Here is a 24,904-nt window from a genome sequence, read left to right on the forward strand (position 1 = left end):
CAAGCATGTGCGGATGCTTGTGATATCAACCGCACATGCTCAGAGGCCGTCCAGATGCTGCCGGGAGGTCAGGGCTTTCCAAAATCCAGACAAACTACCTGGTTTTAGAAGTCCATTCGGGCACCCAGACAGTCCTCTAAAAAGAGGATATGCCTGGGTTTTCCTGGACATCTGGTAACCCTAGGTAGGTGGGGGAGTTGGAAGATAGAGAGGTCATGAGGGGAAACATTGTCAGAGGAGGGAGGGGGGCTGGAGAAACAACATGAAGGGAGAGAGGGCTGGAGAAACAGCATGGAGGGGGGCTTGAGAAGCATTATGGAAAAGAGAGAGTGCTGGAGAAAAGAGCATGGTGTAGGGTAGTCCTGGATGGAAGGGGAGAGACAGAAACAGTAGAAGATGTTGGAAGGAGAGAGAAACACCTGCGGGTTGAGGGGGGGAGGGGTTGGAAAGAGAGAGAGAATGAAAGAAGCACCTACAGGAGAGGGGTGTTGGAAGGAGAGAGAGAGAGAAAAAAAAAAGCATTTATGGAGGGTCAGAAGAAGAGAGAAAAAGAGATTCACTAAAAGGGTACAGAGGATGGGAAGGAGCACCAAGGAAATGGGTGATGTGGGCAAGATCTAGTAAGATACTAGAACTATGCCTGTTTGTGACAAGCACACATACGAGCAAGGTTATTAAGAACATTTTAGCAGTTTGACAGTATAGTATTTCCTTTTTCTTCAAACCATAGTTGTTTTTTATTGATATATCATGACCATCATCTGTTGAATGATTCATGTACCCCTAAAGCAGGTATTTGAGCTGAAACATGAACAGTGTCGGGTCTGATTGAGTCTAATCTGATTCCACAACATAGACTGTTCATTACAACATAGACTATTTTTGACTACAATAAATTCTTTTTTAACATTAACTCCGGTTGATGTGTATGGTTCTATCCCCACTTGTTTTGGTTTTTGCCCTAACCATTTAAGCCTTTTCTCATATGAGAGGAGTTCCATCCCCTTAACCATTTTGGTTGTTTTTCTTTGTACCTTTTCTAATTCTCCTATCTTTTTTGAGATACGCTGACCAGAATTGCACACAATACTCGAAAATAGGTCACACCATGGAATGATGCAAAGACATAATAGTCTTTGTCTTATTTTCTGTCTCTCGTAATAATTCCTAGGATTCTGTTTGCTTTTCTGATTATGGCTGCACACTGAGCAGATTTCAATGTATAATGTACAGACACCTAGATCTTTTTCTTGGGTGGTGACTCCTAATGTGAAACCTAGCATAAAGGGCCGGATCCTGTAAATGGCGCTGTTATCTGCAACCACATAATAAAAAGCCTCTGATCGTGTGTCAATCACGCAATGGCTTCGTTTTCAGAATTACGTCTTTTTGTCAAAGGCACCTGAATGTAGGCCAGTTTTTAAGGCCTATGTTCCTGGTGCCTACCTTTAATGAGAATCGCATCTACAGAGGCGCCTTAGAACACCTAAGGTCATTTCCGGCATTAACCGTGTCTACTTCGACCTTAGGTGTTCTAAGGCACCTCTGTAGATTCATTGAAGGTGCCATTTTTCTAAGTACCTACATTTTTTTTTATTTAAATGACATTTTAATTATCTTTAAATGGCTTTTGCCGGTAGTAGATCTGCCCGATTCATGATTTGAATCGATTTACCAAGGATTTGAATCGATTTACCAATTCAGTTTGGCTGAATCGATTCAAATCAATTTGGGGTTTTTTTAGAAACAGACTCACTGATTCAGCCCTCATCGCCAATCATCACAGGCCTACTCTTGGGCTTTCCTTCTGCTGGAATCCTTACTTCTAATGTAACTTCCTGTTTTGCGAAACAGGAAGTTTCTGAACGAAGGACTCTGGCAGAGGGAAAGCTCAAGAACAGGCTTTGCAGGGCAGCAACAAGGGCTGAGAAGTGAACTTGAAGATATGTACTTCTTTCACCGTCGGATTCGTGGGGGGGGGGCACTGCTGCTATCATTGCTGCTGTTGGACTTGGATCCACGCAGGGGAGTGTTTGCTTTTGTTGATGGATCTGGGTGGGGGGAGCTGGAGGGAAGGCCCTGAAAAAAAAGACCCGCTGGACCCACGGAGGGGGGAAGGGGGTTGACTGGCTGAGGCTGGAGCTGGTGAGAAGAGGGTGCTGGCTAAATGGGGTGAGGTGAGGTGGGGCTGGAGAAGAGAAAAGGTGTGGGGCTGGAAGGAATGGAAGAGAGAGAGGGTGCTAGCCACATGGGATGGGGGAGAGCTGGAGGGAATGAAATAAAACGGGTGCTGGTCACATGGGGCAGATGTAAAAACAGGAGCAAGGAAAGAAACAGGATATAGAAGGGAGATGTTTTGTTACACAGGACAGATAAGGCTGCAGGAGGAAGATGGTGGACATGGAAAGAGAAGAAATGTGAGATGGACAGAAGTTATTAAAAAGACAAGAAAAAATAGCGCTTTGGGAACTGCTTTCATGGAGTATCTATTGTGTTTATTTATGGTCTTTTACACTAAATCAGTTGTTACATAGTAATCACATGACCCATAATATTTGACTGAATGTGTATGCGCTCTAGAAGCTGGCTATACCATTGAGAAGAATTAAGGATACAAACAGTGAGGGTGGAGGTAGGGTTACCAGATATGTCCTGGCATCCGGACTGCTTTTCAAAACCTGGCACTTTGTCCGAGTTTTGAAAAGCTTCCAGCTAGGAGCAATGTCAATACAGCCCTTTCCTGGCCTACCACTAGACCACCAGATGTGGGACAGGGTGCAGAGCCTGGCACGGAGAATTTGGTTCAGAGGTTTGTTTTTTTCTTGTTTTCCTCTAAATCTAGAGTGTATCTTATGGTCAGGTGCATCTTTTGGAGCAAAAAAATACGGTAATTCAATAGTGCCCTTTCCTGGCCTACCACTAGACCACCAGATGTGGGACAGGGTGCAGAGCCTGGCACGGAGAATTTGGTTCAGAGGTATTTTTTTTTCTTGTTTTCCTCTAAATCTAGAGTGTATCTTATGGTCAGGTGCATCTTTTGGAGCAAAAAAATACGGTAATTCATTAGTGCAGACAGGTCTAGTAGGACTCAAGGAAAGAAAATTATAGCAGGTATGAATAAAGATTGCCATTCATTTTATTCTTTGGTTTACTAAAACTTTTTTTCCCCATTTTGGGACAATGGTCAGACCTTAAATCTTTCTTGGCTGATTTGCCTTATTGGTGTGTTCTTATACTTTGCTGCTTTTGAGTTCTTTGCAGGCAGTGAAATAACCTTTTTATTAGAAAATGTAAGAATTTCCCAAGAATGTTACTGTATAAGCTTTTCAAGCATCATGATAAATAGGTGACAATTTTTCATCCTTGCATATGAAAAGCAACTAAATTCAGTTTATATTAATATCTTTTAAGTTTCTTACTCTTTCTAATTTTCAGAACAGCTTTGTCAAGACAGCAGGTTCCCTGAGTACGAGTTGTTTCCTACAGTATACAATATCAAGATAACTATCTGGCAGAAGTGCTGGAGGTGTCGGTGGAAGGTCACCAGATTGAGGAAACAGAGCTGGCTTTGTTTCAGTCCCCATTCTCCTTCTCCAGAGTGCTGGGAAATTATATTACAAGAAGGAAGGGACCTATTCCATTGGAACAGTGAGAACGCATGACAGATTTTAAATTTGAATTTACTTATGTGAGAGTTATCTGATGGACTTGACAGGGCTAAGAGAGGCTGTGGGAGATTCCAAGGTAAAGTGGAGTTTCCCATCTGTATAAATAGGTTGTGGAACACATACCAAAGAAAAATGGGGAGGCCCAGTGATCCACAGTGAAAACAATCCACCGATGAAAACAAAAAACTGTGGATACAGATGTTCTGGAGATAATTTATTATACACTGACAAATAAAAACATGAAAAAAGTACAATGATAAAAAATACAGTGATAAAAATCCAACCGGACCCCACACGGTCCATGTTTCGGCGAACATGCCTTCCTCAAGGGTCCCAAAAGGAAGAGTTAATGATAAAGAGAAAGATTAAAAATTAGCATCACCGTCACTTCTTATCTTTTCATCTTTCTCTTTATCATTATTCATTACCTCTTTCTTTTAGGACCCCTGAGGAAGGCATGTTCGCCGAAACACGGACCGTGTAGGGTCCAGTTGGATTTTTATCACTATTTTTTTATCATTTTATCAATGATAAAACTGACATGTTTTTATATTATACACTGACATGTTTTTATATGTCAGTGTATAATAAATTATCTCTAGAACATCTGTATCCACAGTTTTTTGTTTTTGTGAAACACATAATAACACTTTGATCTACCGTGTTTCCTTGAAAATAAGACAGTGTCTTATATTAATTTGGGGGCCAAAAAAATGCACTGGGGCTTATTTTCAGGGTAGGTCTTATTTTTTCATGTACATTGATCAGCTCTCCCTTCCTCTCCTTCACCCCAATTCTTCCTCTTTCCTTTCTCTCCCCCACATGTGCAGCATCTTTCCTCCCCTCTCACCTATCCCCTTGTGCATTCCCTCTGCAGCATCTTTCTATCCCTCCCTCCCTCCTATCTATCGTGCAGCAGAACCCTTGCACAGCTTCTATCTCTCCCGTGCAGCAGAACTCTTGAGCAGCCCCCGCCATGCAGCTGTACCCCTGCTGACCCTCCCATCTTACCATCTCTGCCTCCCATCCGAACCCCGCCGACTGCAATACCTATATACCTCCCTCCAAAGAGCAGCATCGGCAGCACTCTAAACAGGTTGACACGTTGCTGATGACATCATCAGTGATGCGGCAGAGGGAATGCCCAGGCGAGAGAAGGCCTCCGACGCTGCTCTTTGGATGGAGGTATGTAAGTCTTGTGGTCGGAGGGTCGGCGGGGTTCGTACGGGAGGGAGAGATGGAAAGATGGGAGGGTCAGCGGGGGTTTGGTTGCGCGGCCGAGGGGGTGGGGGGAAGCACTACTACCAGCAAATCCAGGGACATTCGGGTTAGGCTTCCAGGAACTAGGGCTTATTTTTGGGGTAGGGCTTATATTAAGACCTACCCCGAAAATCATCCTAGGTCTTATTTTCGGGGAAACACGGTACAAACATGCTCATAAAGTAAACTCAAAACAGAATATAAAGTGATAGAAATTGGAAAGGGCCATGAAAGCACTTCACTTAGATGAGGCATCTTTTTCATGCATGTCTTTAATATAATAAAAATATAGCAGAAGTGCTTTTCAATTCCAATTAACCGGTATTCAACTAACCGGTACTCTCGACCAACTGGCAAAAAAATATTGTCTCTCGTGCTCCTGATCCAATAACTCCCCTTCCTCCAGCCCCCGAAGCATCAGCAGTAGCCACAAATCTCACTCTCTCCAGCCCTTGAAGTATCAGCGGCAACCATTCCTGACATCTCCTCCTCCCGCACTTACCTGAAGCAGTAGGTGCAGCCGGTGAGCAGAGGCAGCACTGTAAACAGGCTGCTTCCAGGCAGCCCTGGCAGGGCCTTTTCTCTGCCATGTCACTTCCAACGCAGCAGAGGAAAGGCCCTGCCGGGGCTGGCTGGAAGCAAACTGTTTACGGCACTGCCTCTGCTTACTGGCTGCTGCTACTGCTTCGGATAAGGGAGGGAGCAAAGGGCGTTGTCAGGACTGGCTACAGCTGCTGCTTTGGAGGCCGGAGGGAAGAAGGGGGGGGGGTTATCAGGGCCAGCTGCCGCTGCTGCTTCAGGGGTTGGAGGGAGGGAGGTAGATTTGTGGCTACTGCTGATGCTTCGGGAGAGCTGCAGGTAAGTTAGGGAGATCAGAACCCCACTGGGAGGGAGGGGAGGAGGAAGGGACATGGATGCTGGACCTGCAGTGAGGGCACAGGAGGAGAGATGGATGGATACTGGAACCATAAGTAGAGAAAATGACCCAGACCAAAAAAGAGGGTGGGAAGGAAGAAACATGCTGGATCTACAAGTGGGGGCAGGGGGATGATAGACTGAGGAAGAGAGAATGATTCAGACCAGAAAGGCAAGGTGGGGAGACAAAACTGCAGTTGGAGTGAGAGAGAGAATGGAGGAGGTTGGAACATGAGAAGGAAAAGGGAGAAAGGAATTTCAGGCCTTAGGATAGGGGAATTCTTTGCTTTTATTTACTGTATTTCAATATTAATATCAAGTCAATACAGAGTTTATAGAAACATGATGGCAGATAAAGGCCAAATTGCCCATCCGCAGTAACCATTATCTATCTCTTCCTCTTTCTAAGAGATCTCACGTGACTATCCCAGGCTTTCTTGAAATCAGACACAGTCTCTGTCTCCACCACCTCTACCGGAACACCATTTCATGCATTTACCACCCTTTCTGTAAAAAAGTATTTCATTAGATTACTTTAACTTCATCCTATGCCAGAGCTTCCTTTCAAATGAGAGATTCGACTCATTCACATTTACATCACGTAGGTATTTAAATGTCTCTATCATTTCTCTCCTCTCCCGCCTTTCCTCCAAAGTATACAGATTGAGATCTTCTAAGTCTGTTCTCATACGCCTTATGACAAAGACCACACACCATTTTAATAGCCTTCCTCTGGACCAACTCCATCCTTTTATATCTTTTTTGAAGGTGCGGCCTCCAGAATTGTACACAATATTCTAAATGAGGACTTACCAGAGTCTTATAAAGGGGCTTCAATACCTCCATTTTCCTACTGGCCATACCTCTTTCTATGCACCCTAGCATCCTTCTAGCTTTCACTGTCACTTTTTCAACCTGTTTGGCCACCTTAAGATCATCACATACAATCACACCCAAGTCCCACTCTTTTGTTGTGCACATAAGTTCTTCAGCCCCTAAACTGTACCGTTCCCTCAGGTTTTTGCAGCCCAAATGCATGACCTTGCATTTCTTAGCATTAAATTTTAACTGCCAAATTTCAGACCATTCTTCAAGCTTCGCCAGGTCTTTCTTCATGATATTCATACCATCCTGGGTGTCTACTCTATCGCAGATTTTGGTATCATCTGCAAAGAGGCAAATCTTACGCGACAGCCCTGCAGCAATATCATTTATAAAATTGTTAAAAAGAACAGGCCCAAGAACAGAACCTTGAGGCACACCACTGGTAACATCTCTTTCCTCGGAGCGATCTCCATTGATCACTACCCTCTGTCGCCTTCCACTCAACTTCTTGACCCAGCCCGAGGGCACTCAGTTTATTTATTAGACGTCTGTGTGGAACAGTGTCAAAAGCTTTGCTAAAATCTAAATACACCACTTCTAGCATACTCCCTCTATCTAATTCTCTGGTCACTCAGTCAAATTAATTGATCAGAATTGTTTGACAAGACCTACCTCTAGTGAATCCATGTTGTCTCTGGTCCTGTAATCCACAGGATTCCAGAAGCTTCACCATTCTCTGTTTTAAAAGTGTTTCCATTAATTTGCTTACCACAGAAGTCAGACTTACCGAACTGTAATTCCCTACTTTTTCCTTACTTCCTCTTTTGTGTAGAGCAGGAGTGTCAAAGTCCCTCCTCAAGGACCACAATCCAGTCGGGTTTTCAGGATTTCCTCAATGACTATGCATAAGATCTATTTGCATGCACTGCTTTCATTGTATGCTAATAGATCTCATGCATATTCATTGGGGAAATCCTTAAAACCCAACTGGATTGCGGCCCTCGAGGAGGGACTTTGACACCTCTGGTATAGAGGGACCACATCTGCCCTTTTCCAATTTTCTGGTACCCCTCCTGACTCTTACCATTGAAAAGGTCGGACTGGAGAAGGGCCACTACTCGGACTGGAGGAGTGTCACGAGTGGTGTTCCGCAGGGCTCGGTGTTCAGGCCGCTGCTATTTAATATATTCATAAATGATCTAGAAACAGGGACAAAGTGTGAGATAATAAAATTTGCAGACGACACCAAACTATTTAGGGGAGCTCGGACTAAAGAGGACTGCGAGGAATTGCAAAGAGACTTGAACAAACTAGAAGAACAGGCGACAAGATGGCAAATGAAGTTCAACGTTGAAAAATGTAAAGTATTGCATGTGGGAAGCAGAAACCCGAGGTACAACTATACGATGGGAGGGATCCTATTGAATGAGAGTACCCAAGAGAGGAACTTGGGAGTAATGGTGGACACGTCAATGAAGCCGACAGCACAGTGCGCAGCGGCCGCTAAGAGAGCAAATAGAATGCTAGGTATAATCAAGAAGGGTATTACAACCAGGACGAAAGAAGTTATCCTGCCGCTGTATTGGGCGATGGTGCGCCCGCATCTGGAATACTGCGCCCAATATTGGTCGCTGTACCTTAAGAAGGATATGGCGTTACTCGAGAGGGTTCAGAGAAGAGCGACACAACTGATAAAAGGGATGGAAAACCTTTCATACGCTGAGAGATTGGAGAAACTAGATCTTTTTTCCCTGGAGGAGACTTAGAGGGGATATGATAGAGACTTATAAGATCATGAAGGGCATAGAGAGAGTAGAGAGGGACAGATTCTTCAAACTTTCAAAAAATAAAAGAACAAGAGGGCATTCGGAAAAGTTGAAAGGGGACAGATTCAGAACGAATGCTAGGAAGTTCTTCTTTACCCAACGGGTGGTGGACACCTGGAATGCGCTTCCAGAGGATGTTATAGGGCAGAGTACGGTACTGGGGTTTAAGAAAGGATTGGACAATTTCCTACTGGAAAAGGGGATAGAGGGGTATAGATAGAGGATTACTGCACAGGTCCTGGACCTGTTGGGCCGCCACGTGAGCGGACTGCTGGGCAAGATGGACCTCAGGTCTGACCCAGTAGAGGCATTACTTAGGTTCTTAGGTCAGTCAGCGGAGCCACCAGAACTTCCCTAAGTTCCTTCAGCACCCTCAGATGTACACCATCTGGCCCCATCGCTTTGTCTACTTTTCTTTTAGCTAGCTCCTCACGAGCACAACCTTTTGAAAATTGAAATTGATCAGGGTCTACCACTCTTCCATCCCTATTCACATTTGTCTTCTGCGGTCCCACTCCTGGCGCTTCAACCATGAACACAGAACAGAAATATCTGTTAAGCAATTTGGCCTTTTCTTTATAAGTTTCTACTTATTCCTTTCTGTCACCTTTGAGTCTCACAATGTTACTTTTGCACTTCTTCCTATCATTAATATATCTAAAAAATGTCTTGTCTCCCCATTTTACCGTGTCAGCTATTTTTCTATTTGCATCTTTGATTTCCTGACCACACGACCAGCCTCTATTAAATTTTCCAGATATTTTTGCCTGTCTTCCTCTTTCTGTGACCTTTTGTAGTTTATGAAAACTACCCTCTTATTCCTTACCTTCTCAGCTACTACTTTTAAGAACCAAAGCGGCCTTCTTTTCCTCTTACTTTTACTTACTTGCCTCACAAATAGGTTTGTCACTCTTACAATTACTCCTTTCAGTTTTGCCCACTCTCAAGCAACCAGAAACTACATTTATCCAACTTCTACCAATCCCCATGAGTGTCAAATAACTGAGTCTACTGTATAATTTCCAAACTTTTAGAAGGAAGCTGAATTGGGTATTTAACTGCTGGATTTATAGCTAACTACACAAATGACAATGTTTGTACTAGAATATAATTCTATTGAGTTTTTGCTGTCTGAATTTTAATATTCATTTTCCTTTCTTTTCTAGCATGTCCTGTAGAAATCTGGAAGTGATGGACTAGGATAGATATCCCTGCAGTGAAACGTGAAAATTGCGTCCAGGTGGATTCGTGCGCTAGGGTCCTGCTGGGTTTTGAATTTGCGCCTGTGGTTTCTGAACTAAACGTGCTAGGCATGGAAGCTGCGAATCGTTCATTGTTGGTGAATCGGCAGCTGTTGGACCCTAAGTTTGAGAGTTACCGGTTGTCTTTGGACCCTCTGCCTTGCTACAGAGTGGAGCTGGATGCAGGTGAGTGCTGCCAATACATCTGTTCTAGTCCCCTGATCTAGCTGGTTTTGCGTTGGGTTTTTTTTTCTGTTTTATGGTGTGAGCTATTCCACGCTTTCCATCTTCATTCACATTTCATGCTGGAATTATTTTGAAACTTTCATCTGCATTTAAATTTAATTCATTACTGGTTACACCTGGAGACATAGGAGACAACTTTCCAAAATAAATTAGGGGTGCTAAACCTGATACAAGTTATACCTCTCTTTACATAGTCAAGGAGTTTGCTCAATATTGAGGATGCTGAAGTACCCATAGCCTTGGCATTTATGCTTGGAGCAACTGATCCGGGAATAATCTAGCACTTCCTTTGCTCCAAAATTGATGTAGAATCTGCTTATCAGTTATTGTGTGGTCATAGTATTTTCTCCCCTGCCCTCTCCAGGCACCTCACACCTCAAAATATAGCTAATGAGAATCTATATGCTGTTGGCTGAAGACTTCCTCTGAAGGTGACCAAAAACTCCCTTTTGCCAAGTTTGGTAGGCAGCAGAAATGTCCCTGAACCACTGATTTATTTATTTATTTGTTCATTTTTATAGCCTGTCCTCCCCAGGAGCCCAGAACGGGTTACAATAAAATAAAATTAGATACTTAGAACTTCCCTAACTGTCCTGAAGGCTCACAATCTAGCTAAAGTACCTGAGAAAACAATTATTAAATAGTAAAGATCTAACAATTCAAATAATAAGAAAAAGAATAAAATTAAAGTAAACAAAAAAACAAAACAAAAACAAAGTCCCAAAGCAGTCCAAGCAAGACAGAATAGAATAGAAACATAGAAAAAAGCAGCAGAAAAGGGCTATAGCCCACCAAGTCTGCCCATTCCAAGTATCCCCTCCCCTGAATTTACTCCCTTAAAGATCTCACGTGAGTATCCCATTTTCTCTTAAAATCCGTCACGCTGCTGGCCTTTATCACCTGGCCTTTATCAGTCTGTTCCAATGATCCACTACTCTTTCGGTGAAGAAGTACTTCCTGGAGTCGCCATGAAACTTCCCTCCCCTGATTTTCAGCGGATGCCCTCTGGTGGTCGAGGGTCCCATGAGCCAGAAGATATCATCTTCTGACTCGATGTGTCCCGTGATGTACTTATATGTTTCAATCATATCTCCCCGTTCTCTTCTTTCCTCAAGTGAGTACAGCTGCAATTTTTTTAATCTTTCTTCATACGTGAGATCCTTGAGCCCCAATACCATCCTGGTGGCCGTTCGTTGAACCGACTCGATCCTCAGCACGTCCTTTCGGTAGTGTGGTCTCCAAAACTGAACACAGTACTCCAAGTGAGGCCTCACCATGGCTCTGTACAACGGCATCATAACTTCAGGTCTCCTGCTGACGAAACCTCTGCGGATACACCCCATCATTTGTCTTGCCCTGGAGGAAGCCTTCTCCACTTGATTGGCAACTTTCATGTCCTCACTAATGATCACCCCTAAGTCGCGTTCCGCCGTGGTCCTAACCAAGGTCTCACCATTTAGTACATAAGTTCTACGTGGGTTTCTCTTACCCAGATGCATTATCTTGCATTTTTTAGCATTGAAGCCTAGCTGCCAAGTAGTTGACCATTGTTCCAGCAACAGTAGGTCGTGTGTCATATTATCAGGTAATAAGCTTTTGCCTACTATGTTGCAAAGTTTGGTGTCGTCGGCGAACAGTGATACCCTTCCTCTAAGTCCTTGCGTCATATCTCTTATGAATAAGTTAAATAGAATCGGGCCCAGGACCGAGCCCTGCGGCACTCCACTGATCACGTCCGATGCTTCGGATGGGGTACCGTTCACCACCACCTTCTGAAGTCTACCGCTCAGCCAATCCCCAACCCATGTAGTTAGAGTGTCTCCTAATCCTATCGATTTCAGCTTGTTCAGTAATCTTCGATGAGGGACGCTATCAAATGCTTTACTGAAGTCCAAATATACCATGTCCATTGACTCTCCGGCGTCCAGTTGTCTAGTAACCCAGTCAAAAAAGCTAATCAGATTAGATTGGCAGGATCTGCCCTGGGTGAACCCGTGTTGGTGTGGATCACACAGTTTTTCTTCGTCTAGGATTGTGTCAAGATTCTGTTTGATCAGTGTTTCCATGAGTTTACACACTATAGACGTGAGACTCACTGGTCTGTAGTTTGCTGTCTCTGTCCTGCAGCCCTTTTTGTGGAGTGGGATTACGTTGGCGGTTTTCCAGTCCAAGGGGACCCTTCCTGTGCTTAGGGAAAGATTGAAAAGAACAGATAATGGTTCTGCCAGGACTTCCCTTAACTCCCTGAGCATTCTGGGGTATAGGTTATCCGGTCCCATGGCTTTGTTTACCTTGAGTCTTGATAGTTCGTCATAGACGCTACTGGGCGTAAATTCAAAATCTTGAAACGGGTCTTTCTGGTTATCTCCCGTCTGCAGCTGTGGACCAGCTCCCGGCTTTCTAAAAATCCCTGCCGATTACGATGGGACCAGGAGGGAGCCCAAGCCCTCCTGGCCACGACCCCCCCTACAAGATCGGGCAAGAAGGAGCACAACTCCTCCTGCCCAGGCGAACCCACTACCCCCCCCCCACTAAAATACGGGCCGGAGGGATCCCAGGCCCTCCTGCCCTCGACGCACTCCCCCCCCCAATACCTTTAAATCGTTGGCCAGACGGACGGGTGCCAAGCCCATCTGTCCGGCAGGCCAGCCATCCGTTGAATGTGGAGATGCCCTGCCACGATGCTCACCCCAAAGTGCCGCGGTTCGTAGGGGGGGTGGGCAATCACCATCACGGCAAGATGGATGAGCCATCTCTCCTGCAGCAAATGTTGCAGTAGGGGGTAGGCATTTATACCTGTTTTGACTTGGTCTAGGTCAAAACGTATAAGTGCCGACTAGGCAACCTGCCTAAAGTTTTGGTTATACCTGCTGCATGCCTAGGTCTAGGTTGGCCTACCTCCCGCCCACCTCCTGCCCTTTCCCCTCCTCTAAAAACGCCTCTTTTCGCTCTATGCGTTTAGAAGCAGGGGAAGGGCCTAAGCTGGTTTTAGATACGTCTAAAACCAGCTTTGATTATGGGTACTTGGACAATCGGGCTTTTTGATCGTCCAAGTACCCATTTAGGCCACTTTTTAGACGTTTGTTTTTTTGATTATGAGCCCCATAGCTCTTTTTATTTATAAGTTCTATTTCAATGAATATGCATGATATCTATTAGCATACAATGAAAGCAGTGCATGCAAATAGATCTCATGCATATTCATTGGGGAAATCCTGAAAACCCAACTGGATTGCGGCCCTCGAGGAGGGACTTTGACACCCCTGATCTAGAGGAACTGAAGGAAATTGTGGTGAACTGAGGAGATGTAGTAGAACAGGTTAGCAAACGAGTAAAAAATTACTAAGATCAGATGGCACATATACCCTAAAATTCTAAAACCTAAAAAAATAAATTGCAGACATATTCTTCATACTGTAATTTGTAACTTCTCATTTAAATTGTCTGAGGAACCTGTTGATATGAAGGTGGCTAACTGAACACCCATTTTTAACAAAGGTTATAGGGGTAAACTGGGAAACAGACTAGTGAGTCAGTAATGTCATTGCTGAACAGAAAAGTAGAAGTTGTCTTCTAGATCAAAAATTACTGCTTACCTTGATAAACACAGATCGAGGTAGAGCTAACATAGATTTGGCAAAGGGAAGTCTTGTAATTCTAATTTGTCCAATTCCAGGGTGAGTTTATGGTTACAGCATCTAGATTTTCAGAAGGTATTTGACAAAATCCCTCAAGAGAAACTAAAGTAGTGTTGTAGCTATGTTAGTCTACAGCAGTGGTCGCAAACTCAAACCCTTTGCAGGGCCACGTTTTAGATTTGTAGGTACTTGAAGGGCCTCAGAAAAAATAGTTAATGTCTTATTAAAGAAATGATAATTTTGCATGAGGTAAAACTCTTTATAGTTTATAACAGTGGTTCCCAACCTTGTCCTGGAGGACCACCAGACCAATCGGGTTTTCAGGATAGCCCTAATGAACATGCATGGAGCAGATTTGCATGCCTGTCACTTCCATTATATGGAAATCTATCTCATGCATATTCATTAGGGCTAGCCTGAAAGCCCGCTTGGCCTGGTGGTCCTCCAGGACAGGGTTGGGAACCACTGGCTTATAAATCTTTCTTTTTGGCTAAGTCTTAAGAATAATATTGTCATTTATAGCTAAAGAGACACATGATCCAGAAACTGTTTTATTTTACTTTTGTGATTATGATAAACATACCGAGGGCCTCAAAATAGTACCTGGCGGGCCGTGAGTTTGGGACCACTGGTCTGCAGCAAAGATTAATCAATAAACATTGGGCAATAAGATGGCACATATTGAACTAATTTGATAATATTTTTTGATTGTGCCGCTAGAGGCAAAATTCTTGAGTGGAGTGGAAAGGGTAAGATGTGAATCGTTTCTTCACTCGTTCCAGAAATACTAGGACTAGATTACATGCGATGAAGCTACTAAGTAGCAGCAGCTTTCCTTCCTCCCCTCCCCCCCTATTCCTCCTTTTCCTCCCATCCTTTTGTACACCATCTTTCCTTCTTTCCCTCCCTCTATGCAGTGTCTTTCCTTCCTCCCCTCCCCTTCTCGGGATTCTCTCTCTTCAACACCTGACAGCATTGATTCCCATGCGCTGCCTGCCACTAACCTGGAAGTCTCTCCGCAGTAGAGGTGAGGCTTCCGGGTTAACAGCAGGTAGCGTGTGGCAATTGCTTCCGATGCCCTGACCCATTCAAACGATGCCATTAAGGAGTAGGAGATTCTGTGTGACTGCAATTCTTTAGTGTCTATCTCAACCTAATCTAATCTAAACCTTAAGTTTATATACCGCATCATCTCCATGAGAATGGAGCTCAGTCCTTCTACTTCAATGCAAGACTTGAGGGTCAGTGGGTATGCCCATTCATACTTTGATTCTTCCCTCTCTCCTTAACAAATGACATGAAGACGGTTTCCTGCAATTAATCTTGGGGATGGGAATGGTGATGAATTTTGTCACTGTGCCATTCTCTACGTCCTGGTGCAGATGGCATATAAATTTCTATTATATTGAATTTAATTGTACTGTTTAATTCAAATAAATAAATCAATCATGTGGAGTCTTTACTGTAATCAATAATAATAAAATGTTAAACGTGCATGCGCACTCACGCCGCGTGTTCCCTGTTCCGTCGTGACGGCACGAGTGCGCATGCGCGCTTATACGTCACAGTCTCCTTTTTTTACAGCCCGGTTCGCTGAGAGGGAGAGCGTCGCTGGCACCGGGGAGGGGTGGGGGATGCCAGTTCAGCTCGGCCGCTCCGTCTCTGCCATCTCAGCAGCCCCCGAAGCTCCTCAGCAGTCTGTCCCGCTCCCTCGAGAAGGGCTCCTGATGGCGGCACTGCTGCTGGTGGCGCTGCTCCCACTGCTGTGCGGAGTGACGCGCCTGTCGGCAGCGGATCGACCACATGGCGAACGGCAGACAGAGGTGAGGATGGATTGATGGGAGATGCTGGATTGTTGGGGGGGATAGACAGAGGGGAGATTCTGCTTTGGTGGGGGTTGGGGAAAGGAAGGGAGGCCTACTGCTGCACAAGGGGAGCAGGAAGAGGTGCTAATGGACAGGGGGGAAAAGGAAGGAAAGCCTACTGCTGGACAGGGGGATCAGGAAGAGGTGCTGATGGACAGGGGGTGGGGGGGGAAAGGAAGGAAGGGAGGCCTACTGCTGAACAGGGGGATCAGGAAAAGGTGCTGATGGACAGGGGAAAAAGGAAGAGAGGCCTACTGTTGGATAGGGGGAGTAGGGGGAGCAGGAAGAGGTGCTGATGGATAGGGGGGGAAAGGAGGCCTACTGCTGGACAGGGGGAGCAGGAAGAGGTGCTGATGGATGGGGGGGAAAGGAAGGGAGGCATACTGCTGGACAGGGGGAGCAGGAAGAGGTGCTGATGGACAGGGGGGAGGTAAACAAGGGAGAAGGGCTGCTGCTGGATAAGTGGAGGTAAAAGGAAGGGAGAATGGACAGGGGGAGCACACAAGGGGTGGTGATGGACAGCCAAAACAAAGAAAGACAGAAATACAGAAAGCGGCTAAGGAGACAGAGAGAGAAAAAAATAAAGACAGACACACACATACATTCTAGCACCCGTTAATGTAACGGGCTATAAAGCTAGTTTTTGTATAAAAGAGATAATAATAATAATAATAACTTTATTCTTGTATACCGCATAACCATGGAAGTTCTATGCGGTTAACAGAAGAAGAGACTGTACAATTACAGCGAAGATACAATTTCGTTAGTGTTACATTAACATTTTGGACAATGCATTTTTTTCAATCAAGTTAAATTTACAAATTTACAATTTTCAATCAAGTTAAATTTACATTTTAGACGATGTAATTATGGAGAAGTTAATTTTTGCAGGTAGGTAATATATTCAGAGTAGTTAAGTTACAGCAGGGTTACAAATGGAAGAGTTACATACGGCGGTAAAGAGTCTGGGAGAGGTCAGAGGAGGAAGGTCGAGGTCAGAGGAGGAAGAGGGAGGGGAGGAGAATGTTCAGAGGAATTTGTCAAAGAGGTAGGTTTTAGTTAATTTCCTGAAAGTTTGATATGGGGGGAAATTGGAGATGAGCGTGGAGAGGCATTTGCTCCATTTGCCAGCTTGGAATGCTAGAGATCGGTCGAGGAATTTTTTGTAAAGGCAGCCCTTTGGGGAGGGGAAAGAAAACCAGGTAGGTATTTCGAGTACGAGAGGGGCCTGCAATTTCGAGGTGCTCAGATAGGTAAGTTGGAGAAGAGCCTGCTAAGTTTTTGAAGCAGAGGCAGGCGAATTTAAAGAAGATTCTTGCTTCCACCGGCAGCCAGTGGAGTTTGGAGTAATAGGGGCTGACGTGGTCATATTTTTTGAGGCCGAAAATGAGGCGGACAGCGGCATTTTGTACTATTCTAAGACGTTTGATGGTGTTTTTATAGGCTCCCAGGTATATGATGTTACAGTAGTCCAGTATGCTTAGGATTAGTGATTGGACCAGTAGACGGAAGGAGAGGTGGTCGAAGTGGTGTTTGATGGTGCAAAGTTTCCAGAGGGAATAGAAGCATTTTTTGACCTGGGCACTGGTGTGGGCTTCGAAGGTCAAGCTTCTATCTAGGATGACTCCAAGTATTTTTATAGTGGGGGTGATGGGGTATTCTAGGCCGTTCAGTTTCAGGGAAGTGTTCGTTATTTTATTGGTAGGGCTTGCCAGGAAGATTTTGGTTTTTTTCTGTGTTTAATTTTAGTTGAAATTGTGAGGTCCATTGTTCTAGCTTGGTGAGGATAGAGGAGGTGAGTTGTTCCATTTGTTGAGTGAATGAAGTTAGGGGGATGATGATGGTGATGTCATCGGCGTATATGAATGATTTAAGGTTTAGGTCGGCTAGTAACCATGCTAGAGGGGCCAGGTAGATGTTGTCATTCTACAGTATATCATGCTGTGTGCAGTTATCCAAGTGCTTTAAATGTTGAAGATTAATTTATGGTTCTAGCCAAGGCTATCTGATCCTTCTCTCTATATATTTTCTTTGTACTTAAGTGCCCTGGACTTCTTCCTGTCTCTTTATTCTCTATTCTAGCTCCAACCTGGAGAGGTGGACATAGAGAATGACAGGTAGAAAAAATTTGTCCCCGTCACTGCCCCGTTCTCGGGACCACATCCACGTCCCCGCAGCAGCCATACAAGCCTCAGTACTACAATATTTAGCTTATTCCTTCCTTATAAATCAAAGTTATGGCTGCTGAACTAGAGAAAGAGATGTTCAGCTGGCAAGGCTTTGTTTATAAATTTTTATCAACACAACTAATATACTACTTTATCCTAAAGCAAAAAAATAAAAGAGGAAATAAATAAATAGAAAATTTTTTTTATACCTTTGTTGTGTGGTTTCTGCTTTCCTCATCTCATTCAATTCCTTCCATCCACTGTATGTCTTCTGTCTGCGCCTTCCATTTGCTCTGTTACTGTGCCTCTCCCTTCTCCCCCACCCTTCTATTGGCCTGGCACCCAGCTTCTGCCCTCCGCTCCCCCCATAGTCTGGAATCTCTCTCTTCCCCATTTCCCTTCAGTATCTGTTCCTCCCCACCCCACCTTCCCCAGTTCCCTTCTGCGTCTGTTCCTCTCCACCCCACTTTCCCCAGGTCCCTTCAGCATCTGTTTTTCTCCACCCCACCATTCCTCCCTTTCTCCCTCCCTACCCCTTACCTTCGCGGCAGGCAATTTCTAAATGTGTTTCCTACCAGCAGCCGGAGCGTTGAAATCGCGTGAGGCTGCAGGAAAGGTCGTCTCTGATGCAACTTCCGGTTGTATCAGAGATCACCTTTACAGTAGCCGCCCACGATTTCAACGCTCTAGCTGCTGGTAGGAAACACATTTAAAAATTGCCTGCCGCGAAGGTAAGGAGCAGGGAGGGAGATGATTTGGCGGCTGCGATATGGAGGGAGGAAGATGCTTGGGCGGTGTCAGCAATCGGGCGGCATCAGCGACTATCAGTATGGAGGGAGGGAGCGCGATCGGTGACCGCGCACGTTCTCTCCCTTCACTGCGGAGACAAGGCCATTCACCGCTCCACGGGGTGGTGAATGGTCTTCTCCCCGTACCCGCGGCGACCACCTCTTTTCTCTCCCCTGTTTTGGCGGGTTACCCGTGGCTAGCCATGGGTAACAGCCACCGTGTCATTCTCTAGATGGATGCTCCCGAAGAGAAGTTACAGGGTAAATCATAGTGGCAGAACAGAGAAGCTGGTACAGCAACTAATGCTATTCACCAGAAATGTGAACTGTTACTGCTCCTCAGGAATTATATTTCCAGTGTTAAAAACAAGCTTAAGCTTAAGGGCTTGTGCATGCTTTCAATTTGTATAATGTAAATAGCAGGTTTTCAATTTGTGCACTTTTTTGTGTGCATGTGCAGGAGTCCTTACATTGGGCAATGAGCTGTGCATATAGTTGTGCATTTGTGTGTGTCACAAGGCTTATGCCCTTTATTACATTGGCATTAAAGTAGAAATTACCACAAGGTATGCTGCCTTTGCTATGTGGCAGTGCTATGCAGTACTATGCAGTACTATCATCTTCCACATGGTGGCAATACAGAACAAATAAAAGCAGAATGTTGAACCTAGTCCTTTGCAGGTACAGTAATTGTATTTATGTATTTATTTTTTAAATGTATTAGCTTAGCAAGCCAGGTTAAAATGACTGTTTTGCTTTCAGAAGGTACATTTAAAGTGAATTTCCTCCCAGCTAACATTGTGACTGTCAATGTGCCACAGCAGCAAATATTATTTTTGTGTTTAGTTTTTCTTTTAATGGGGGATTCTCTTCTGCTATGGGATACTCGGTACGAGTATTGGGAAACATAGTGATAGCCTTCGTTTTCTGTGTCTTCTAGAAAGTGTCTGATGGTTGGTAAAAGAGTTCACTGAATAGGTTGCTTAGTAGCAGATATTTGCTTTTCTCTCTCTTTCATCCATCTTTTTTTATGCATGAAAAGATTTTAATATTTTGACAAGTGAGATGTCTTCTCCCTTCATGTTATGGTAGACTGCTAGTGCCAGACTGGGGCTGTGAATTAGAGTCTAGAACTGGTTTGAAAACATTTTATTTTGATCTAGGAACTAGTCCAAAAATTTAAGATAGCAACTGATAGCTCTGTTGGCCTCTTTTGTTCCACTGAAGTTAAAGAGCTGGTGGTTAGAGGCTTCTTTTTCTGGGGTCCTTTTATAAGAAATTAAATAGTATTCTGACAAAATTTATTTGGCTGGGGAAAGTAGCAAGAATTGCCTTGGTATCTTTACAAAAGCCAATTGTGGAGGGTGGGGTAAATTTTCCCAACTTTTATAGGTACAATCAAGCCTATATTATGCATTAAGGTATGTATTGGGTCCTCCCGGAGCTCATGGGGAATCTTCCGGATTGGTTGTGGTTGGAATGGCAACTTATGTCACCTTTGAGGTTAAGTCATGTACTAAGTGTCAAGTTTCCTAGGTTATATAAGGACAATAGAATTTTAGTAGATACCTGGCAGACATTAAAATATGTAAATAATTTAACACCAATTCCAATTCATAAATCAGTCTGTCAGTCCTTATGGCTGAACTCCAAGATTCAAATTGGCGGATTTAAAATCATCTGGAAGCATTGGATGAAAGCAGGTATACGCACTTTGGAGGATGTTATTTCAGATGGTAAACTGCTTGATTTTTCACAATTGCAACATAAATTTGGTCTTCATAAATCACAAAGTTTTAGATGGTTGCAATTGAAGCAGGCTATTCAGGAGGGGTTCCCTGAATGGAAAAATCTTGAAAATCAATATAGCCTGCCGGTCTTATGTTTTCAGGTGGACTTCCTGGGGCACCAGGCCGCTCAGTGGTATAAATTAATATCTGGATTTTTAAATAAGAAACCAAAAACTAGCCTTCAGGACATTTGGAGCATTAAGATAAAGCATCAGATTACTGTGTCTCAATGGCCACAAATTTGGGCTTGGAGGATGAGGTGTACGGTGTCTGCATCTATGAGACAAACATGGTTTTTCTTATTACATAGAGCATTTTGGCACCAGTTCATTTACAAAAATTAGATAGCTCTAAGTCTAATAGATGCTGGCACTGTCATCTTGAAGCAGGGAGACTAGATCATTTACTATTCTATTGTCCATTGATACTTAGTTTTTGGAAATCTATTTGGGGTCAAGTAAATAATTTATTAGAAAATCCGGTAGCACTATCATATGATACTATATTATTTGGGTCATCAATGAGAGCTAGGAGTCAAATTTCTTCTAATAATAATAAACTTTTACTTATTATGACAGGGGTTGCCATAAAACAAATTATGAAAAATTGGAAAAACTGGGATAGGTTGAGTTATAGTTTTTGGTGGAGTTCGTTGTGCTACATCTTTAAAATGGAACGAGTAATAGCTAATAGTAATAGGAAATTTGAGAATGTTTGGGGGCCATTAACAAACTACTATATAGAATAAATATTGTTTTTTTTCCCTTTATTAATACATGTCCAGAGTGGGGAGGGGGTGGAATATGTTAAGTTATGTTTTCTTAGGTTTAAAATACTACTGAGGGTATATGGGGAGGGGTTATTTTATTTGTATTAATTTTTGATGGAATATTAAGTGATGTTTAAGTGTCAAGTGATTGTATTTTATATTGCACTTATTGAAAGATTTAAAAATGAATAAAGAATTTGGAAAAAAAAAAATCTGCTGGTGCTCTTGTCTTGTACTATCCTTCTGTGCTTGTGGGATCATCCTCCCTCCCTCCCCTCCCCTCCCCTCCCCCTTAACAACTGTTCTTGGGGAGTTTGGCTGTTTCCTTTACCTGCCGCTGTTGCTTTTGCCTCTCTTTTTTTTTTTCTAAATTTGTGCTGCATCCCCAGAAGTCTCCATTTCATTCAGTCCTCCCCTCATCCCAAACAGTCTTTCAATCTTCTCCAAGCTCATCTTCAACAGTCTCTCCCCTCTCTCTCTCTCTGTCCTTCCTCTCTGGGCAGTACAATAATCTCTCTCATATCTCCCAAGCTCATCGTCCAACAGTTTCATTCCCCTTCATCTAAAACAGTGTATTTCAAACTGTGTGCCTCCTGAGATTTCTGATGTGCTGTGACACTGGCGAGGAGGAGAGTCATCCACGCTGGCTGCCTGCCTACAGGACGTGCCTCTCGCAGCATGAGGCATGTCCTGTAGGAAGTCAGCCTCCTCTTCTCCCCACACCTCCTGGATCCCTCCACCGGCAGGGTCGCGGCCAGAAAAGCCTCCACAAATGCGCGGACATCGACGCGATGATGTCACGCACACGCGCCTTCCAGCCGGGACACTGAATTTTATCCTCTGTTTATCCCACACAATTTGAATTCCATCACTGTTTTTGACCCCACAACTTCCACTAGGAGGGTATTCAGGCATTCACCACTCTGCCTGTAAAAAGTATTTCCTGATGTTACTCCTAGTCCCTGCAATCTCATTTTCTAATATGACAGACACTCTGTTCCTGAATCTGTGGGTAGGTCAACCTCTTCTCACCAGAACTCATGTAGGGAGCTTCATTTGCATTCTTTTTTTGTTCCTCCTCCCTTACCTTTGGGTTGTCCCTCAACTCCCCAGTTGTCTTCCTACAACCGAGACAATAGGAGCTTGTCTTTTCTGCTCATATTTCTTTTCATTTTAAAACCAATTTTTTTCACGAAGTTTTGCAAGGCTTTTTGATGCTGCAGAGGATCTCCTTTGTGGGACAGCTCTGACTGAGGTCGAGAGTCTGCTTCCAAGGGACAGACTGCTTGGCAGTGCACCCAGTTGGACAGCTCGATGGCTCAGAGACTATTCCCTTGGGAGCACAGCTCGCCCCCAGGTTTATCTGTAGTGGGCATGAGCGCAGGCTGTGCAGCTCCATGGTGGTTTTTATCCAGGATCGGGGCCAATGACTCCCCTCCCACACACACACACACCCTTTAGAGAATGACACGGTGGCGGTTACCCGCGTTTAGCTGCGGGTAACCTGCCAAAACGGTGACCCAAAAAAATAGTCACCGCAAGTTCGGGGACAAGGCAATTCACCGCCCCGTGGGGCGGTGAATGGTAGCACGGGGCGGTGAACCATCTGGAACGCGCAGTGAACGAGCGGCAGCCCACTCTCTCCCGCCAGCCGGACGACCATGCATCTCCCTCCCTCCCTTCTTTTCCCTTACCTTTTCTTGTTAAAACACGCGTTTTCTATAAGGCTAGGAGCTGTATTACAGCCAGAGCCTTGGAGTCAAGTCGCGTTGCACACTGGAAAAAGTCTCCTCTGACGCAACTTCCTGTTTCCGGTTGCATTGGAGGAGACTTTTTAGCCGGCACCCAAGGCGACTTCAAGGCTCCGGCTGTAATACAGCTCCTAGCCTTATAGAAAACGCGCGTTTTAACAAGAAAAGGTAAGGGAAAAGAAGGGAGGGAGGGAAATGCACGGCTGGCCGGTGGGAGGGAGCTGCTGGACCGCATGAAGGGTGCTGAGGGTGGAGAGATGGAGAGGAGAAGATGCTGAAGACGGGGATGGGGCCGGGGCGGTGAAAGAGACAACGGGGCGGTGAAAGGGACAGCGGGGACGGGGCGGTGCAGAGGATGGTGGTCCGGGGACGGGGCGGTGATGGGGACATAATTTTTCCCCATGTCATTCTCTAACACCCTTTTTGCATGTGCAAGTTTGAGTGGGAGTTGAGCTTCCAGTAACAGGCTGACAACCTGACAAAACAAATTGGGGGGGGGGGGGTTTCTCTAAAATCTGATTTTCTTTACTTTTAGGGTTAGAGTTAGGTTTCCCAACTTCTAAAATCGCTATTTATTTATTTTTCAGTTTAACTTCCCCGGTCCATTTTTGGCACTAAAATCACTATTGCAGCAACCATCTTGGATTTCCTGATTTGAAAACAAAAGCCTATATCTGCCTCAAAACACCTTGTTTTTGCTTAAAAACAGATGGGATTGACTCCTCTGGCATGGGTAATGTGGATTCATGCCAAATTTGAGGTGGATGGCTGTCTGAGGAACATCCGTGTTCCATGTGCTACGCGGCAAGTGAGGGGGGGGAGTAACATAGTAACATAGTAGATGACGGCAGATAAAGACCCGAATGGTCCATCCAGCTGCTGGCTTAGTCTCCTCTGGTCCCTTGGGGGGGAGTATCAGTACCCAGTTGGTCTGAGGAACAGGGAAAAAAGTCTAACAGTGCAAGTGCATCCCTGATGAAACGCAGCCGTGATGCAGCTGGACAACCCCGGTAAGGATAAAGTCCTCGGGGGCTTTCTGGAAGTCCCCTTGAATTCATTAATATGATGTTTGTAGCTTATGTGATTAGCCAGGGCTGTGGCCCTGATGGTGCCGGGAGTTTCCTTCCCCCAAGAACGCAGTTTTCCAGCAGCAGTGCCATGCGCAAAGCGGGTAGGTTTAGTTGGAGGATGACAGGGGTGAAAATGACTCTTTCTGTGCCTTTACTTGCCCATTCAGGGTACTTTATAGCAGGAAATGCGGCTTCATCTTTTTTTGGGGGGGAGGAGGCAGATTTGATGGAGGCCCCTGATTTTGATGAGCACCCAACTGTGTACAGGCTGTTTAAACCTTCAGCGCTTATGGGGATAATCATGGAATCCCTCCAGGAATTGAAGCTAGAGACTTCTAAGTTCTCTGCCATGCAGTGCTCACTTATGAGCAGTTTCAGGCCACAGACGTCTTGTTTTCCTTTACATCAAGACATTACAGAAATGCTTATGGTGTATTAGGAGGTACTAGAGGGGCCCCTTTTGTTGGCCAAAGCTTTGTCTAAGCTTTTTCCGATGGTTGCTGTTCCCCCAAGATAGATTTCACTGGTGGCACAGGATACCAAATATATCTCCCTTCCTAGTGGTATCAAGTTTTTTATTTTCAAGTTTATTAAAAGATTTTTTAAATCGCTTATTCAGGTTTCTAAGCGGTTTACAATGTAAAATTACATAAAAACACGTAAAACTTTGGGGTACTAAATAACGTCAATATCTAAATAAAAACACTGATAAAATGTACGGACTTACTCAAACAATAGGGTAGTGGGGAAGAACTACAATTATTATAGAAAAGGTGTAACGTAAAAGGGAAAATACAGTAGGAATGGGAAGATAACAATTTTCTTTTAGTTTTGTCCTTAAGAGGACAGTTTTTATCTAAAGGCGTCTTGGAACAAGAATGTTTTAACTGCGCTTTAATTTGTTTTAAATCGGACTCGCTACGTAAGTGATTAGGTAGGGAATTCCATAGAGTAGGGGCGGTAACAGCAAAGTTATTGGAGCGGAACGTATTAATAGATTTCAACGAAGGAATAATTAGGAGATTCTGAGATAATGACCGGAGAGATTTTAATGAGTTATAAGGAATTAGAAGCCTGTTAATGA

At 44.3% G+C, this 24,904-nt stretch overlaps 1 protein-coding gene across 4 annotated transcripts in view; it reads left to right on the forward strand.

Moving 5' to 3' along the window:
• The window catches only part of NUDCD1 (NudC domain containing 1), a 214,440-nt gene that overhangs the window by 28,155 nt on the left and 161,381 nt on the right, over positions 1-24,904 (forward strand). For 2 of the 4 annotated variants that reach the window (XM_033933051.1, XM_033933050.1), the window contains exon 2: positions 9,661-9,921. In XM_033933051.1, the coding sequence (XP_033788942.1) occupies positions 9,807-9,921 (115 nt within the window). In that variant the 5' untranslated portion in view covers positions 9,661-9,806. Of the gene's footprint in view, positions 1-3,435; positions 3,745-9,660; positions 9,922-24,904 lie in introns of all 4 variants that reach the window. The other 2 variants (XM_033933048.1, XM_033933049.1) reach the window with 2 other exon arrangements.

Source organism: Geotrypetes seraphini, chromosome 2 (assembly GCF_902459505.1).
Source record: "Geotrypetes seraphini chromosome 2, aGeoSer1.1, whole genome shotgun sequence".
In the NCBI taxonomy this organism is placed as follows: Eukaryota; Metazoa; Chordata; class Amphibia; order Gymnophiona; family Dermophiidae; genus Geotrypetes; species Geotrypetes seraphini.